This window comes from Geotrypetes seraphini, chromosome 2, assembly GCF_902459505.1.
Source record: "Geotrypetes seraphini chromosome 2, aGeoSer1.1, whole genome shotgun sequence".
In the NCBI taxonomy this organism is placed as follows: domain Eukaryota; kingdom Metazoa; phylum Chordata; class Amphibia; order Gymnophiona; family Dermophiidae; genus Geotrypetes; species Geotrypetes seraphini.
The window spans coordinates 395,352,002-395,370,871 of NC_047085.1; the positions used below are offsets into that span (position 1 = coordinate 395,352,002).

Sequence of the window (18,870 nt, forward strand, 5' to 3'; positions counted from 1 at the left end):
TTCTGCATCTGTCATTGAAGCATGTACTTGTATCAAGGTGATGTTGATTGATTTTTCCCTGCAGACAGAGTGACATGACTCTTATCACTGATGACATTGTACTTTAGTACCGTCTTTGAAAGCTTATTATTGAGGATGAATGCCACTCCATTTTTCCTGTGTGTTTCATGACCAGAGTAGCAGATCCAATGCTTGTTTGATTGAAAATGACTCTGTCCTGTCTATTTCAGCTCACTGATCCCAATCAAATCGATTATGCTTTTTTCCATTTGATCTTTAACAATTTCCAATTTTCCTTGATTCTTGCTTCATATGTTCCTATGTTGTGAACATCTTTACAGCTTCTGATCTCTCTTTTCTGTACAGCAACATCAGCATCAGGACATCCTGGTGGCTTTGATCTGTCAGCTTCATAAACACTGGAATACTCTGGGAGATGATCATCTCTTCCCTAGAAGTATGGCGAGTGCCTTCTGACCTAGGGAACCATCTTCTAGCACTAATATTGGTTCTTTATCTCATCAAGTTTTCTTGGCAGAATACAGAAGTAACATTGCCGGGCCTGTCTTCTGTGCAATATAAATTTATTTATTTATATAAAAATAGCTATACTGTCTAAAGCCTAAACGGTTTACAAAATCTTACATACATAAGTTTTAAAACAAAATAAAAACCAAATAAACATAAATAATCAGATCTTCAGGAAATCAGCAATCAGGAAAAATCAATGCCTAGAAAATGGCTTTTACAAACAATTGTGTTTTAAGTAGTTTCCTAAATGTACTTCTGATGATGATGATGATGATGTCATTGTTGCATCAAATGCAATACTCTGCCTCCAACATTGTCCAACTGTTGCTGCCCAGATAGGTTGTACATCGTAAGTCTGACATCTCCATTGAAACCTGTCCGCCTTGGGGAGGCCCTGTTGGTAGTGAAACTACCTATGGCATAGCTTTCAGCTTTCTGAGGTGTGCACAAGCCCCAGTGGCACATCAAGCCCATGTACCACATAGGCGAAAGAAATAAAGCTGGTGATATTAGTACAGTTTTGCAAAACAAATCAACTGTCAATCATGAATACGCATTTCCAATATCGCAATCGTTGCCAGTACACATGGACCTCTCCAAATGTCATGTATTGAAATCAAATTGACTACATCTGTGTAGGACAGAAATGGAAATCTGCAGTTTTGACTGCAAGGACTAAACCAGGAGCCGATTGTGGAAACAACTATGAGCTTTTGACATGCAAGATCAAGGTGAAGCTTCACATGAAGAAGCAGATCATTAGAGACCTCTCAAAATACATCATTGAAAACATTCCATCAGACTATTGGATAAAACTAAACAGGTTTGTCTTGATACAGGAGATAGAGAGCTCAAAGAGTTATGGAATGACATCAAAACTGTAATTAGTGATGAAGCTATAAAAAACACTCTAGAAGAAAAAGATAACCAAGAAATCACATTGTATCTCAGAAGAAACCAGAAAAGTAGCAGAAGAAAGATGACAAAACTATCTGGTGATAGAAAAGAAGTATCACAAATGAGCTGAGTGTTTCAATGTCTAGTTCAGCAAGACAAAGAACGTTATCTCAAGGATATTTGTCAGAAAATTGAACCAGAATATGTAAATGGAAAAAGGAGATTAGCTTTTTATGAGATTAAGAGATTGCGGCAGAAATTCCAACCTTGACTGGGGATACTTAGATACCAATGGAATGATATTGAATGATCCAGAAAGCATTAAAAAGAGATGGAAAGAATATACGGAAAATTTATACAAACAAGGCAATGAGAATAACATTTGGGAAAATGAGAAAGGGGATCAAGATGGCGGTGGAGATGGACGCCTGAGTGGGCGCAGCATTTTGAATTGATAAGTGATCAGCCCTGAGCATTGTCTCTTTCCCGACGGAATGGGGAAGGGGAAAGGGATCTTTCGCCCTAACCCTCTGGTGTCTGGGACCCCCAGCACTTGGTCCAAACAACAGTAATGAGTGCTTTTGCCCATCCAGCTGAAGGAACCTTTCCTACCTCGGGAGCGAGCCTGGATTCATCAGGAGAGCTCGACGCAGGAGCTGCACGGGTGATTCTGAGTCCGGAGCAGAGGTCAGTCCCTCCCCAAACCAGAAGTGATCAGGTGCAGGGAGACACAGGAGTTCAGCTGCCCATTGAGGGAGGACTGTGTTCCAGTGGAGGAGGGACGCCAGCACAGGAGCTTCAGGAGGAAGGTGCAGGTGAATTATGCCAGCTATCTCCCAGCACCATGGAAGGAGAGGTGAGCGGGTGCTTCGGGAGGGAATGCCATCTGTTTTGGGGAGTTAAAAACACCAGAGAAAATAGATATGGAAGCACTCTGGCAGGTCATATCTATCATGGACGCCAATCTTAAGTTGAGTCTCTCGACTATTAAAACTGATTATGGGACTATCTACTCCAAAGTAGAGCAGCAAGGAGTGCGACTGTCTAATTTAACTGAAAAATTGAAGAAACAAGAGGAAAATTTAAAGGAAATAAAAACTGTCCAAATGGAAATGCTTAAAGAAAGATCATTTATTTCCCGCAAGTTGGAGAACTTTGAAAACTCTTTGAGAGAGAATAATCTTAAGATTTTTGAATTTTCCTAAATGTCCCGTCATTTCACCTGTTGAGATGGCGAGAAAATATTTCCAAGAGGTTCTTGCCATTCCATTGGAAAATTTACCTCCAATTGTGAGGGCTTACTATTTGAGTATAAAGAAACCTCAAGGGGAATCTACTCCTACTGAAAATCTAAAATAAAATTTGGACATGAATTTGTCTTTATTTCTGGAAAGTTCCCTTGAGGTGATAACAGACAGAACCACTATGTTGCTGACATTGGCTTTGGAAAGTGATAGGGAATATATTCTTTGTTTGTATTTCCGACATATTAATGATAAGTTTTTGGGCTCTAATGTTAGAATTTTTCTAGATCTGGCTCAGAAAACTCAGAAGCAAAAGAAGGAATTCTTGGCCTTGAGGCCAAGAGTCTTAGCTCTTGGGGCTACTTTTTTGGTTAAATTTCTAGCAAAATGTTACATTACCTATTGAAGTAAGAATTTTCTTTTTTTTTAGCCCAAACAGCTTTTAAATTTTATTGGACCAAAATAAAGGTTGGAATCTTAATCCAGTGATAAATGACCTGCCATCTGGCTGTAGCTAGGTTACCTGTTGCCGTTACTCTAATATAGAATCATTTCCAAACTGATGAAATTTTCTTTTCTTGATTTTCAAAATTGTAGACTAAATATTTGTTAATTTTTTCAATACACTTGGTTGTATAATTATGTGATTCTTTTTTTTTGTTTCTGATCTTTTTCAAGTTATGTATGCTTGATTTAAAATTGAAAAAGGTTATAAATAAAAAAATAAAAAAACATTTGGGAAAATGAACTGGAAACTGAAGCCAAAGAAGAACCAGATATTTTAAAAGAAGTCATAACAGCGATTAAAGCTTTATCGAAAAACAGGTCACCTGGTATCAATGGTATTCCAATTGAATTAATAAAAGGCTCAGAAGGTGCTATCATGGCCCTCACTCGACTGTGGCAACAAATTTGGAAGGAAGAAACATAGCCAACCGTTTGAAGAAGATCACTGTTCATACCTATACTGAAGAAAAGTGACACCAAGGACTGTAACAACTTCAGAACAATTGCATTAATTCCACACGCCAGCAAAATATTGCTGAAAATAATACAACGAAGGCTCAATCATACGTTGAACAAGAACTACTTGAAGTTCAGGCTAGCTTCAGAAAAGGTTGAGGAACAAGAGACATTATTGCCAATGTTAGAAGGATATTGGAGAAGAGCAAGGAATACCAAAAACCCCTATACCTTTGCTTCATCGACTACAGCAAAGGTTTTGACTCTGTGGATCACAATAAACTATGGAGAATGCTAGTGAAAATGGGAGTACCCAAACACATAACTCAGCTGATAGAGAGCCTATATGAAAATCAAGAAACTGCAGTGAGAACTGAATACGGCAACACTGATTGGTTTCCAATAAAACATGGCGTCGGGCAAGGATGCATCTTGTCACCTTAGTTTCACCATATAGGTTGAACCAGGTATCTTCAGAAAAGCAAATTTGAAAGAAGAGTGTCTGTTTCAAAATCGGTGGTTGAAATATAAACAACCTGCGCTATGCAGATGATACAACGCTCATCACCAGCAGCAAAGAGGACATGCTGTATCTACTGAGAAAAGTCAAAGCTGAAAGTCATAACATGGTATTAGAACTGAACATAAGATGAAAATCGTGAACATGGAAAATGATGAAGATTTTGAGCTTGAAGGCAATTGAAATCTTTTACAACTTCTATTCTATCTCCTGGGCTCTTTTGTAAACAAAGAAGCAACTAGCAGGGAGGAAATACTCCGCAGAATAGCACTTGGTCACTCTTCAATAAAGGCTCCTACAAAGTATTCAAAGGCAAGGAGGTAACACTCCAAACGAAGATCAGTCTTGTCCACACACTCATTTTCTCAGTGGTCAGTTACAGGTGCGAAAGCTGGATTCTACAGAAATAAGACAGAAAAAAGATTGACTCATTTAAGCTTTGGTGCTGGAGAAGGATTTTAGGCATACTGTGGACTGCCAGAAGAACATGGATTCTGGAAGAGATCAAACTGGCTATATCACTCGAAGCCCAAATGATGAAGTTACGACTGACTTATTTTAGCCACACCATCAGAAGAGAGAGATCTCTGGAGAAGGACAGCATGTTTGGGAAGATCATAGGAACCAAGCGAAGAGGGCAATCTGCAATCAGATGGCTGGACACGTTGAAAACAACCATGGGGATGATGCTGGAGGACCATTCTGGACTAGCACAAAACATTTGTTTTTAGATATGCTAGGACTTGCGCATAAGTCAGTAGTACCTAAAAACAATAGCAGTCAAAAGTGTTGTATAATCGGGCAAGATCAGAACATGTGGCCCAACGAAGCAGACACAGCACCACTCTTGGGTCAACACGCAGAAGAGGCAGCTCCAATAAATTCCGCCTGCCTCAGAGAGATATTGAGGCACAATGCAAATTTATACTATAATTCCCAGGACACAGCACTGTCAGTCACCTTGCGGATCACCAGAATGAAAGCTTTAAAGGTCGCTTCAGAGAGCTCCCTTTGTAAATCTGCCTGCCAAGATCTGGTGTACCTACAATAAGTGAATTCAGGAGATGTATCCTGCAAAGATTTATGATAAGAGAGGTATTTATTCTGCACACCCAAGGTGTAAAGTGAAGCCAGCTCCTCTGTTGAATCTGTCCAAAGCAAGCTAGCAATATAATGCTTTAATTGCAGATACGAATAGTTTGCTATATGTGAGAGAGAAAATTCTTTTTAGAGATCCACAAAAGATTTGTTTCTCCTCCTCAGTGAGGTCATGGGCTAGATATATAATCCGTTTCTGTTTCCAGTGAAGAAAGGCAGGAAAAGTAGAATCTGGTGGAAATTGAGGGTTGTTCCAGATTGCCAAATTATGGAAAAGATTTGGTGGAAAAATTATGCCGTCTGGAAATCCATCTCCAAACAGCAAGCATCAAAGGGAAGATATGAGAATTATGTAGCACTGCAGGCAGTCGTAGTCCCATGGAATGCAGATAGCAGCTAAAATAAGCATTGCCCATAAGGGGCAGGGAATAACCGAAAAATCCCATGCAGAACGATACCAATCACAGATATGTTGCTTATCCCAGGACAAGCAGGCATGATATTCTCACATGTGGGTGACGTCATCTACGGAGCATCGGGGCTCCGTAGATGACGTCACCCACATGTGAGAATATATGCCTGCTGTCCCTGGATAACACCTGTTACGGTAAGTAACTGTGCTTTATCCCAGGACAAGCAGGCATGATATTCTCACATGTGGGTGACGTCATCTACGGAGCCCCGATGCTCCGTAGATGACGTCACCCACATGTGAGAATATATGCCTGCTGTCCCTGGATAACACCTGTTACGGTAAGTAACTGTGCTATACTGCAGGCTACTGTAAGATAATGTATATTCAAAAGTCCTAAACCACCATAAACCTATTCCTTGAGGTTGGTGATAGGAGGGTGTTTTGATAGATTTCTCCAGGAGTGGACGTGGATAACATCAGCCCAATGAGTACTGGAATTAATTCAGAGAAGGTTACAAATTCAAATATTCCGTCCTTTCGAAGAGAGGTCTATCCTTCAGAGCTTTCCTCCTGGTTCCTGTTAGATGTCAAAAGATCTCTCTCATATATTACTTAGAAGTCAGCAGTGAGTTTTGTAGGTTGGATACATTTTGTTGTCTTTGGTAAGATTAAGACAAGGTGCTTCTGAAGCTACTGCTTGTTGATTTAAAGATATGATTTCTTCAGCTTTAAATTTTGGTGGGTAGACAGTTGCCTACAACGATAAGTGGAATATAATGTATTTCCTCCATTGGATATCTGTAAAGCAGTGACACTGTCACTTCCATCTAGTTTTGTGAAGCATTATATTCCTAGAGCAGTGATGACTGATGTAATGTAATGTTCTCATCATGAGCACTGCTATGAATAATTCTTTATATCACACAAGTGCTGGACTGATTTGATATGTATGACAAGGAAGAAGAAATTAGATCTTACCTGCTAATTTCTTTCCTTTAACCAGACAAGTCTAGCTACCTGCCCTTTTGTTTTTCCATATTATTAAAGCCAAGTATTTTTTTTTAACTTCCTTTTTCTCTTCTAGAACAAATTCTTTTTTTCCTCATTATATCAGCATTACAATCAGGAACTATTTTTCACTTCTTTATCTAAAACTGAATTCTCTGAGCTACACAGGGGTGTGATAAGGCAGAGTACAATTGTACTCTATCTCCACCTGTTGGAAGATGAATGCAAATCCACAAGTCTTGGATTAATCTAGTGTAATATTTCACATGATTAATCTTTACAAATAGGGGGAATTGTGAAAGGAAAGAAGCATTAATATCCAGTACATTTTGGTGCAAAGTAATATATTCTCTCCTAAGTTTCTGAGAAGCCTTCTAGAAGTCTGGGAATACCCAAATCTTTTGTCCAAGAGACTCAACGTGTCTAATAGGAAAATAGTCTCAGGAGATGGAGCCTATCCAAAAATAAAGTCACACGGAAAAGAGCTTTTGAACTCTGTCCTCTTCTAAAGTCCTTCAACATCCGGGAAAGATCCAAGTTTTATTAAAATTTGTTTAAACGCCTATCGTGAATTCTAAGCATTTTACAATATTAAAAACAAGGGGGAGACTTTACAAGGACATATCGACAAGACAAATTAAGACTGTCTGGAGACATCTCACCCAGTGGAGATCCTTTTCATGTCTTCCCATTTGTCAAATAGAAGTTCAATTTTTTTTTTAAATATGAAAATGGAATATATAGGAAAGTTGCATGGCAAAGAAATTGTGGGAAAAATAAAGCAGTTATATACTCTTTATATGACATAAGCTCAAGAGCCAAAAAATTTTAGGATAATTATTAGTGGATAAAGGTACAAAGACTTGACTGTGCCTGATCCATGCCATTAAAACTACATATGGATTCAAGTATCTGCTGCTGTATCCAGAGATGAAAACATGCATATCTCTCCTTGCCAATTTCCTATCAGGAGTAAAAGATGACAATCTGGGCAGGCTAAAAAAAAAAAGGAAATGGTATTTTATATCTTGCTAGGTATATGAACTGGACTAGTCATTGTTGGAAACAGGATGGATTTGATGAACCTTTGTTTTTTTTTTTCCAAGTATAGCAATGTTTTTACTTTTTTAGGGAAGTTTTAAGAAATAAACCACCCAATTACAAACCCCCCAGGTGTAACAAAATAAATGCTTCCTATTTTAATTTTCTTTAGATACATCTGGGTAAGTCTGTCTTTTATATTCTGGAATGGTTTATCCTAATGCTTGAAAAACATTATGAGAAGCCATCCAGAATTGAGCTGAAAACTAACGTAACTATCTCTGTAGAAGATACATTATCTTCAGAATCAGATGGTTTAAGCAAAGTCGACGTAAAGAGGAGAAGCAGTCAAACTTCACAGACAAAACACCAAAGAGAAGAGGAGTGAGACGTAAAGAGGTCAGGTGAACCAGATGTATATGTGTGTGTTTCAGCGTTGACATCTGCATCAGGAGTTGGTGTGCCTGGACCTGTAAGGCCTTTATCTCTCTAGTGTCAAGGTAGAAGGTGAAATAGGTGACCCTGTTTAGAGGCCAGTTTGGTAAACCATGATGTGTAGTTTTCTGGAAAAACACTTGTACAGTGGTATGCTTCTGCAACAAAGGCTGTGTTAAATTAGAATCTCTTTCTTTTGTAATCCGCCTAGAACTGCAAGGTATTGGCAGAATAAAAGAAACTAATGTTAAATCATTTTAATAAGAAGTTATTCATATACATCTGGTTCACCTGGCCTCTTTATACCTCATTCCTCAGCAACAGCAGCAGATGAATCCAGAGACTAGTGGGATAGTACACATCTACCAGCAGGTGGAGATAGAGAACTGATTAACAGGTGGTCCTCTTGGTTGACACCCTCCCTGTATCCTCAGTATTCTCTGTCTCCCAGCAGGTGATGGTTGCTGTTCCACAAGCTCCTGGTTTCTGGCTGGATTTTTGTGTATTCTGCTGTTGAGAATTTTTCTCTTCAGTCAGTTTGGGGTGTTTGGCTGAGTGGTGCCAACTTTGGGAGTCACATCTGGGCCCCCCCCCCAGGTCCCTGCTCCACCCTCCTCTCCCCTGGATTGAGGGTTCTTCATGGTCCTCTGTGTTTTTCTTCTTTCCCATTAACAACAACAACAAAAAAAAAACAACTTGTGCACAGAGGCTCCTGTGCTGTTCCTGGACAGAGCTTGGCTGTCTGTCCCAGTAAGCAGCTACCAGCATTAACGTCGGTGAACTCCGGGGTGAGTGCTGTTTTTTTGTTGTTTTTTTCTGCTCGTTGGGGTTGTTAGTTCTGCCGGGTTTGTCGCGGAGGTTCTTTGCCACGTGGTTGATCGGCAGTGGTGTTTTCATGGCGGCTGAGGTGGTTAAAAGGTGTTCCCGCTGTGGGAAGCGGCGAACACTGTCGGACCTATGTGCAGTGGGATGTGCAGACACTGTGGGGGACGATGTGCAGTTCGCGCCTCTTGTATCGGCTATTTCCCGCGCTGCCGAAGGCGGCCCTGCATCTCATACGCTCGTGGCACTGCATCTCGCAGCTGCAGCCGTTCCGCTTCGATGCATGTCGGCGGCTGCGCCGGCTGTCAGCAATGTTGCTTCGATTTCGGGGCAGGAGATGGCCGTTTCCATCCAGGCCCATTCGACTCCGGTGGGTTTTTCTCCGAAGTTTGTGATGTTAATGCACAAAGCCTATTTAATTCAATCCTTTCAGCCTGCTCAGAGTAAGGCCAGTATGTTGGGCCAGGGATTGGTCCTTCAGGCCGGTGGATCTCCTCTGGAGTCTCAGGCCGCTAAGAGACGCAGGGTGCAACCTATGGACGGCGATGCCCTTTTCTCCGATGGCGCTTTCTCTCTGTCCCGTCCAGATTTGCTGGAAGACGGTGAGGTGGAAGATTTGGAGCTTGAGGATGCGCTGATGAGGGAGGTGGATGATCCTTCTGCGTTCCGGCTTTTTCATAGGGAGGAATTGCCTTCCTTTATTACCAAGGCGCTACAGGGCCTTAATATCTCTCAACGGGGTACGCAGGCATCGGGTTCTGTTAATCCTCTTATGGCGGGCACGAAAAAGCCGGCTAAAGCATTCTCGGTACACGAAGCAATGCTTGAGCCTATTTCTGCCCAGTGGGACACACCGGAGGCTGTTCTCCGGGTGTCGAAGGCTGTGCGCCAGTTGTATCCTATCTCTCAGGACGAATTTGACAGGTTTAGGAACCCCAGGGTGGATGCTTTAGTGGCTGCGGTTACCAAGAAGACTACCTTGCCGGTCGAAGGAGATATTGCCCTCAAGGACATACAGGATAGAAAGATTGAATCTTCCCTTAAGCTGTCCTTTGAGGTGGCAGCGGTTACCTTACAAGTGGAGGTGTGCAGTTCTTATGCGGCAAGGGTTTGCCTGCAATGGATTCAAGGTATGGTGGATAGGTGGATGGAGACCGGGGTGCCAGTTCCATCTGATTTTCCAGATGTGAAAACGGGTCTGGCGTATATGGTGGACGCCCTCTATGATATTATTAGAGCTTCGGCAAAACAAATGGTGCTCTCGGTGGTTTCTCGAAGATCCTTGTGGCTTCATCACTGGGCGGCGGATGCGGCTTCCTTTTAAGGGTCGTTTACTCTTCGGTGGTGATTTGGAAAAATTGGTTAAGGATTTTGGGGATACCAAAACGCAAAGGTTGCCGGAAGATAAACCTAAGACACCTTTGAGGGCATTGTCTGCCAGAAATTGTTTCCGGGATGTTAGGAGATATAGACCTGGGAAACCGTCCTTTTCACCATCTTCCAGTTCTTCCTTTAATTCTAGGACTCGCTTTCCTCCTAAAGTTCCTTTCGTCCTTCGAAGCCCCATCCAGCCCTGCCTGCGCGAACCCCGGCCTTGTGAATTCCCAATGACGGGAGGTCGGCTCCCTCCGTCGTGACCATTGGGGGGGCGGCTGTCTTCCTTTCTGACGGATTGGGCCCGGATTACGTCCGATCGGTGGGTTTTGGACATTATTCAAGACGGTTAGAAGTTAGAATTTTCCTTTCCCGTCGCAGATTCTTTCTTGGTCTCCCCTTGTACAGGGGCTGCCAAGAGAGATTCGGTTCGGTACACTCTTCAAGTTCTTTTGGAGATTGGGGCAGTTATTCCTGTCCCGCCGACAGAGAGGGGGGTGGGGAGGTATTCCATTTACTTCATCGTGCCCAAAAAGGGGGGTTTGGTCAGGCCTATGTTGGATCTCAAGAGGGTCAATCGCTTTCTGCGGGTCCGGCATTTCCGGATGGAAACGCTGAGGTCGGTCATTGCGGCGGTTCAGCCGGGGGAATTCCTGACGGCGCTCGACCTCAAGGAGGCTTATCTGCACATCCCCATATGGCCTCCGCATCAGAAGTATCCTCGCTTTGAAATCCTGGGTCAGCACTATCAGTTTCGAACCATGCCGTTTGGCCTTGCCACAGCTCCATGGATATTCTCAAAGGTCATGGTTGTGGTGGCAGCTTTTCTTTGCCAGGAGGGGATTCGAGTGCATCCTTACTTGGACGACTGGTTGATCCGGGCGTTGTCCAGACAGGAAAGTTTGTCGGCAACCCAGAGGGTGATTTCTCTTCTTCAATCCTTGGGATGGGTGATCAACTTTCCAAAGAACTCTCTTACTCCGTCCCAGTCTTTGGAACATCTGGGGGTTCTGTTCAACACGGAGGTGGGGAAAGTGTTTCTTCCCTGCGACCGGGGAGAGAAGTTACGCTCGCAGGTTCGCCTGCTTCTCCAGTCGCCCAGACCGAGAGTGTGGGTTTATGTGCAAGTTCGCGGCTCGATGGTGGCTACGCTGGAAGTGGTGCCGTGGGTGCGCTTTCACATGAGACCGCCACAACAGTCCCTTCACTCTCGATGGTCCCCAGTGTCTCAGGATTACAGCCGTCATCTGCATTGGACGCCGCAGGCTCAGCGATCTCAATCTGTTCAAGGGCATGCCTCTGGCGACTCCAGATTGGATGGTGGTTACGACGGATGCCAGTCTGGTGGGCTGGGGAGCTTACTGCCTTCAGGTTATATATGAAAAAGCCAAAAAATGGGAGCTAGTAAAATATGTAGTAGTGTTCTTATGTTCCCTTGATGTAGTTAAGTTTTGTTACATGAGCAGCTCTGTTCCCAGTGTGAGATAGTAAAGCTTGGTTATGTTTTATTTGAGGAAGGTAGGTGCTCTTAATTTAAACATTTTTAGTCTGCTAGTTTAGAATGGATTAGAAAAAATAGAGCAACTTCCAAAGATATTCAATGTTTGAAAAAGACGTATTTCCAAAATGTTTTTTTTATCGTAATCATTTGAAAGTGATGTAATTTGTCTTATGGTAGGTTAATTATTCCATTTGTGCATGGTTCTGAAAGTTTTATACTTTCTCAAATGTTTCGCTATGAGAAAACTGTTAGAAGGGGGCAACTGCAGTGTATTAACATAAATTAATCTATTTAATTTTGAAACCATCTGTAGGTATAATCTACTAACCAAATACACCAGTGTCTTACTGTGTAAGATTCTGAATATAAAAGTTAACAACTTAAAAAAACAATAATTATGGTATTTATTTTTTGACTTTTTTTCTTTTGGAGAAGCTTAAACCGTTGGTATGGCTACATCTGGTACAGATTAATCAAGGAAGGCAGAGAGCAAAAACTCTGAATTAGGATCATGATGCCTTAAAACCATACGAGTTGAGTACCAAGTTACTTGTTACCTGTTTGCCAGAGGAAGGGTTCAACACTGATATTGGTTTATTTTAGCAAGGAAAGGATGTTGACACTGTTGCTACAGAGCCTGACTTCAAAAAATAAACATTGTCTGTACATAAGCATGCCTACATGTAGCCTTGTAAATATCTCACTAAACTTCCATTTTTTTTAATCAGGACTGCTGAGTAGCCATTTTATACTGTAACTTTCATAATATGTGTACATTTTATTTGGAAGCTTTAGTTTTACTAAATCCACTTACCGGGGGAAGAAAATGTCTGTCTTTTTGTGGGCTGCTACTGAAGATTTTAGCTGTGTACAGAGAGGATTAAAAAACAAAACAAGAACCAAAAACAACTTTGTTATCCTGTGAATTTATAGCATCAGAACAAAAGTAGCAGATATTTCCATTAGTTTGTTTGATATGTGAGTACATTGAATAAATTGTTGATCTTTTTGGTGAGTAGGTAGAAAATTTTCACTAAAATATTCCTGAGAACTTCTAGCATTTGTTGATATGTAGGAGTTTTGCCCTTATTTCCTAGAATATAGAGAGAACCAAACTGAATCTAGTTACCGTATTTTCACGCAGATAACGCGCACCCGTGTAAAACGCGCACACGGGTATAGCGCGCAGAAACCACGATTTTATGTACAAAAACTTTTGTATACCGCGCTCACGGGTATACCGCGCATGCTGCCCGACTGTCCTTTCGCCCGCCCCGACTCTCCTCTGGCCACCCCGACTCTCCTTTCGCCCTCCCCGACTCTCCTTTCGCCCTCCCCGACTCTCCATGCGCTGTCCCGACTATCCGTTCACCCTCCCTGACTTTCCGTGCGCTGTCCCGACTCTCCGTTCACCCGCCCTGACTTTCCGTGCACTGCCCCGACTCTCCGTGCGCTGTCCCACCTGGGGGCGTGGCCTGAGGCACATGGTCGGGTTGGGCCCATGTGCCTCAGGCCGCGCCCCCAGGTGGGACCTAAGGCTCCAGGGCCTATTCTGATTGGCCCACGCGCCTTAGGCCCCACCAGTAGGCGGAGCTTTGGGACGGATGGGCCAATCCGGCCTCATTCCGTCGTTGGCTGCCTGCCGGACAGGCGGGTTTGGCTCCCGTCTGTCCGGCCAACTACCAAAGGTACGGGGAAGGGGGGTGGGGGTCGGCCAGGGGGGTTGCGGGTCGGCTGGGGGGGCGGTCGGAGGTTCTTGGGGGGGGGGCAGTCGTTGGAGGGAGGGGGGTTTGCGTCGAGGGCAGGAGGGCCTGGGATCCCTCCTGCCCGTAATGTAGTGCGGGGTGGGGGTAGGGGGTCGCCGTGGCCAGGAGGGTTTGGGCTCCCTCCTGGCCCGATATTGTCGGGGAGTTGGGGAGTCGGCCGGGCAAGAGGGCTTGGGCTCCCTCTTGCTCTGATCGTGGGTGCGGGTGGGAGCGCGTGCGAGCGGTCGTTCGGGGTGGGGGTGCGAGCGGTCCTGCTGGGGGAGGTGAATCGGGCGTCGGGCGGGGTGGGAACTATGTAAAAAAATTTTTGTATACCGCGCTCACGCGTATAACGCGCGAGGGGTATGCGCGGTAGGTAAAAACGCGTATAACGCGCGCGTTATATGCGTGAAAATACGGTAGATTTTTTTTAACCATATCTACCATTTTTCAGTTTAAACATTTTTATTTACATCATAACCTTTGTAGCAGATTCTAGCCATCCATCTCTTGTTTAGAATAGATGTAGAAACACGAGCTCATTGAATAACTTCAACTTCTAAGATCAAGAATGCTAGGAATTCAAAGACCAGAAGTACTAAAGGGGTTTTTCCATTTCATGCCTATGTGGAAAAATGCTTCAATTGTACATGTGATTATTCTATTCCATTAAAAGCTAAATGGGCTAGTTTTTGTCCTGCTAAGAAATCTCTTGGAACTTTGGAAGCAGCATAATATACTCAACTTTGTTGTTGCTGAGATGGAAATGATTATTTTTTCTTAGTTTGAACCTGGAAGGGACTGTTGCAAACCATATCTTGTAATGGCAAGCTTTCTATTTCTCTATTGTGGTATATAGAGATGATTTCCTGGAAGTCAGCATGGACAGTGTTCGTGTTCTACAGTAGCCTATTAAACAAGATTGTTGTGAAATGGATTTCTGTTGCTTTTCCAGCCTATTTTGATGTTTTCTTATTTATTTTTGAGTTTTGATTGCATTTTTTTGTAATTTCTTTTCACTTTCATTCATCCACAGGAGTCGGAAGCTTCAGATCAGAAATATCCCGCCTCATTTGCAGTGGGAGGTAGGAATTAACATCCTTTATGTTACAGATGTCAGGATAACTTGTGTTTCAGTTTGAGAAGTGAAATGGGAGGGGGGTGTTATACAGGCTCCTTACCGGAAAGAAATGTGTTTTAAGTGCTGCATGGCTGTTTCAGTTGACCTACAGGGGAGGTGCAATCTTGCTTTCTCATCATTGGTAGGAATTTTGTCACAGTAAACTATATTTAAAGGGCAGATTTCTATTTTCTGTATACGTATAATTTCCATTTTCCTGTTCAAAAATGTATATTTTTGAGGATAACCAGCACAGATTCTACTTATATGATAAAATATTCTGAAGTGGTGTAACTACATGAAGAGCAATATAGAAGAAAACAATGTTATGGGCTAAGCTAGAGAGTTTTGTGTATTAATTATAGAGTAGTTTAATGCAAACTTAAATGTCAATGTATTTTGCCAATTAAAAAAAAAATCTTATTGCTAGGCAAGTTGGTTTCTGATGTCTTTCCTTCCTTCCCCCCCACTTTGCCCCTGGATAGCGTCAAGATAATGGTCTATAAATAGCACGTATAGTTTGTATGATTATCTACTCTGTCATCAGCCATTTCCATGGCAACAGACATACATCCCAAGGGGAGTATTGTGGTTTCAAGGAAAGTAAATGAAATGTGTTTAAGGAGGGTGTCCCGATTGTAGATGCTCCATCGACTGATACACACCCCAGGGCCCCCACAGACCACCTATGTTGTCCCAGTTCTCTCCCTTCTTTGAGCTCTTGCACACACACTCTTATCCAAGAGAACAGATTCTCTTTCTGGTGGGAGGAGAAATTTTCCTTCAAAGCCCTGGCATAGAGGTCCCTTCAAATGACAACTTGAAGACAGTTATAGGGTGCTTCAGCTAATTTTACTGAATATAAATGTAAAATGGCTATCATTTTGAGATGAGTCTTTCTGTCCTGAGGTTATACAGCATTGAATAAAGACCATAATGCTCTACACACTTCCTTTCTCTGTTTATTATAACTTTCAATAAACAGGCTTTTGGGGGTAACTGGGCCAACGATTCTGGAGTGAACCTATTCCTTTCTGAGTCAAACGGGGATCCACTTACACACAGATTCCTCCCAATAGGAATGATCTTGTATACTGTACCTTCTTCAGTTGTCTAGTTCCTGATTGGGACTTCCTTCTTTGTATCTTTGGCTTGAGAGTCAGGCTGCTGCTCTGAATTTTAGAGAGACAGACAGAAATCTGTCCTGTCACATTCATTTTACATGGGATATAACTTTTAAATAAATCAAGGGACAGAGCACAAAGGAAGTAAGCACAAAGGAGCCTTAGACACACAGGGCAGGATGCACCATGGTGGGAGTGATTTTTCTTTTACTGGTGATGCTCAGCACAATGGCATGCTATTTGTTTAGAACAGCACCAGTAAAAGGGGAAGAACTGTGCCTGGTGCCTGCTCAGAAGAGCAATCGCTAGGCACAGCTCCTCCTCTTGCTTGCAGCTGTCTTTCTCCTTCCCTCTGCCCAGCCGCGATCAGCTGAAAGCCATCAGAGTGGAGAGCGATGGCTGTAGGCTTTGAATCAAGGCTTCCCATGCCAGCTCCTGCTTCTTTTTTTAAAATGGTGCAGCTGTTCATGCACAACACAAACACGCACACGAGCTGTGCCTATTTAAAAAAATAAAAAAATTCCTCGTGCTGAGCTTCCCTCCCCCGACATTCCCATCATTCCTTCAATACAAGATGGCAGAAGGATTTCCCACTTCCTCCTGCCACCATATGCACCACCTCCCGACACCCGCCTTCCCCTCCCCCCTCCCCCCCCCGGCAATTCAAGACCAACAATTCGCAGCGCACAAGTTTCTCGTCACAGCGCAGGACCGGCAAGATTGACTAATTTGAACTTCCTGCCGGTCCGCGCAGGACCGGCAAGATCAGCATCGGAAGCGTGCGCTGGGCCGGAGAGATCTTGGGGAGCCTCCGACAGTGGCTTTCTCCCCTCTCTGCAGCTCTCCTTTACTTCCCAGCGCAGCGATTCACGAAGGCAGCCTCGGGGCTTTTGCTGAGTCGCGGCTGCCTCTGATGATGCAACTTCCTCTTTCCTCAGAGGCGGCGCGACACAACAAAGGACCCGAGGCTGCCTTCGTGAATCGCTGCGCTGGGAAGTAAGAAGAGCTGCTGGGAGGGGAGAAAACCACTATCAGTCTGGGAAGCTGCTGGGCAGGGGAAAAAAGGGACAGCTGCTACTGGAAAGGGAGAAGGAGAGATGCTTCTGGGAGGGGAGGAGGGAAAGGAATCTGGGAAGCTGCTGGGCCAGGAAAAAAAAGGGACAGCTGCTACTGGAGAGGGAGAAGGAGAAGGAGAGATGCATCTGGGAGGGGAGGAGGGAAAGGAATCTGGGAAGCTGCTGGGCCAGGAAAAAAAAAGGACAGCTGCTACTGGAGAGGGAGAAGAAGGAGAGATGCTTCTGGGAGGGGAGGAGGGAAAGGAATCTGGGAAGCTGCTGGGCAAGGAAAAAAAGGGACAGCTGCTACTGGATAAGGAGAAGAAGGAGAGATGCTTCTGGGAGGGGAGGAGGGAAAGGAATCTGGGAAGCTGCTGGGCAAGGAAAAAAAAGGGACAGCTGCTACTGGAGAGGGAGACGGAGAGATGCTGCTGGGAGGGGAGGAAGGGAAGAGAGTTACTGCTGGACAGGAGGCTGGGAGAAAGAAAGAAAGGGGGCAGGCAGGGAAACAGAAGGAAAGAAGAGAAACAGAAAAAAAGAAAGAAAGGTCAGGGAGAGAGGAAGAAAAAGTTGGGGGAGGGAATGAGGTGTGGAGGAGAGAAAGCATACAGGCTGATAGAAGGGAAGAAAGATTGGATGCACAGTCAGAAGAAGAAAGTGCAACCAGAAATCACCAGACAAGGTAGCAAAAATGATTTTATTTTAAATTTAGCAAAGTGGAGGCAGTATTACCACAGTTTTCAAAGGAATTTGCCCAAATAACTTAATAGTTAACTGGGTAAATTCCCAGAGATGAAAACTTCCCTTCACTTACTATGCACAGTTCTGAATTTATATCTGCTGTCTATATTTTACAATATGGTCCCCTTTTACTAAACCGCAATAGTGGTTTTTAGCGCAGGGAGCCTATGAGCGTCAAGAGCAGTGCTGGGCATTCAGCGCAGCTCCCTGCGCTAAAAACTGCTATTGTGGTTTAATAAAAAGGATGGAGGGTATATTTGTCTATTTTTGTATGCTATAAAAACCAAATACAGAGAGAGACTGAGAGCTGTTGACGAAGAGCTACGTGTGTGTCTTTCTTCCATTCCAGCCAGAATATCAGCTTTGTGTTCAGCCAAACAGGCCCAGGTTTCGCACTGAATAAAGTATTTTATAATTTTTATAATTTTTATTTCATAATAAAGTAATTATAAAATACTTTCTTTGTGTTTATTTGATTCCTATTCAAGAGAATTACTTTATATATAGTCAATATAGGCAGAGAGTTAAATTTTTTAACATTTTCTAATGGTGGTGTGCCTCGTGATTTTTTTCATGAAACAAGTGTGCCTTTGCCCAAAAAAGGTTGAAAAACACTGGTCTAGAAATTGAAAGCATCAAACGTATTGTCTTCTGGACTGTTTTTAATTTACAGTTTACACATATGGATGTAACAGACATAACTACATTTGTTGTAAAACATTTATTAAGATATCATTTCATCCCTACAATTTCTGTGTTCTTAAAAATATTATTTAACGTTATTTAATTTAGCATGTAGGCCTAAAATTCCTTTGAATACCTCGTCCTCATGTATCAGCAACTTTGACAACATATTTATTTGGCTCATAACTTGCTGGCGCCCGATATTTTTAGCTCACAGTGAAAAAAGTTTGCTCACAACACCCGCCCGCTTAGAGGGAACACTGACCACTCCCACCTGCTGACAGGCCCACCTCTTCAAAATGGCAGGCTTGCTGGGAAGGGGAAGGCCCACCAGTTTGATGAGGTGGGTTCTGCTAGCAGGAGGGAATGGGCATTCCTCCTGTCGGTCTTGTTTTGGAGGTTCCATAGGGGGGTCTTCTTTTTTTTTTTTTATAGGTGCAGCTCTTGTGTGTGTTGTGCATTCATAACAGCTGAGCCCATAAAAACAAACAAACAACAACCAAAAACAGCTGTTTGGGGGGATTCCCTTACCGACTCCAAGCAGAAGAAACC

At 43.2% G+C, this 18,870-nt stretch overlaps 1 protein-coding gene across 3 annotated transcripts in view; it reads left to right on the top strand.

The window, feature by feature from the left end:
• The window catches only part of IGF2BP3 (insulin like growth factor 2 mRNA binding protein 3), a 279,076-nt gene that overhangs the window by 91,499 nt on the left and 168,707 nt on the right, over window positions 1–18,870 (top strand). For all 3 annotated transcript variants that reach the window (XM_033930871.1, XM_033930872.1, XM_033930873.1), the window contains one exon: window positions 14,631–14,679. In XM_033930871.1, the coding sequence (XP_033786762.1) occupies window positions 14,631–14,679 (49 nt within the window). The remainder of the gene's footprint in view (window positions 1–14,630; window positions 14,680–18,870) is intronic.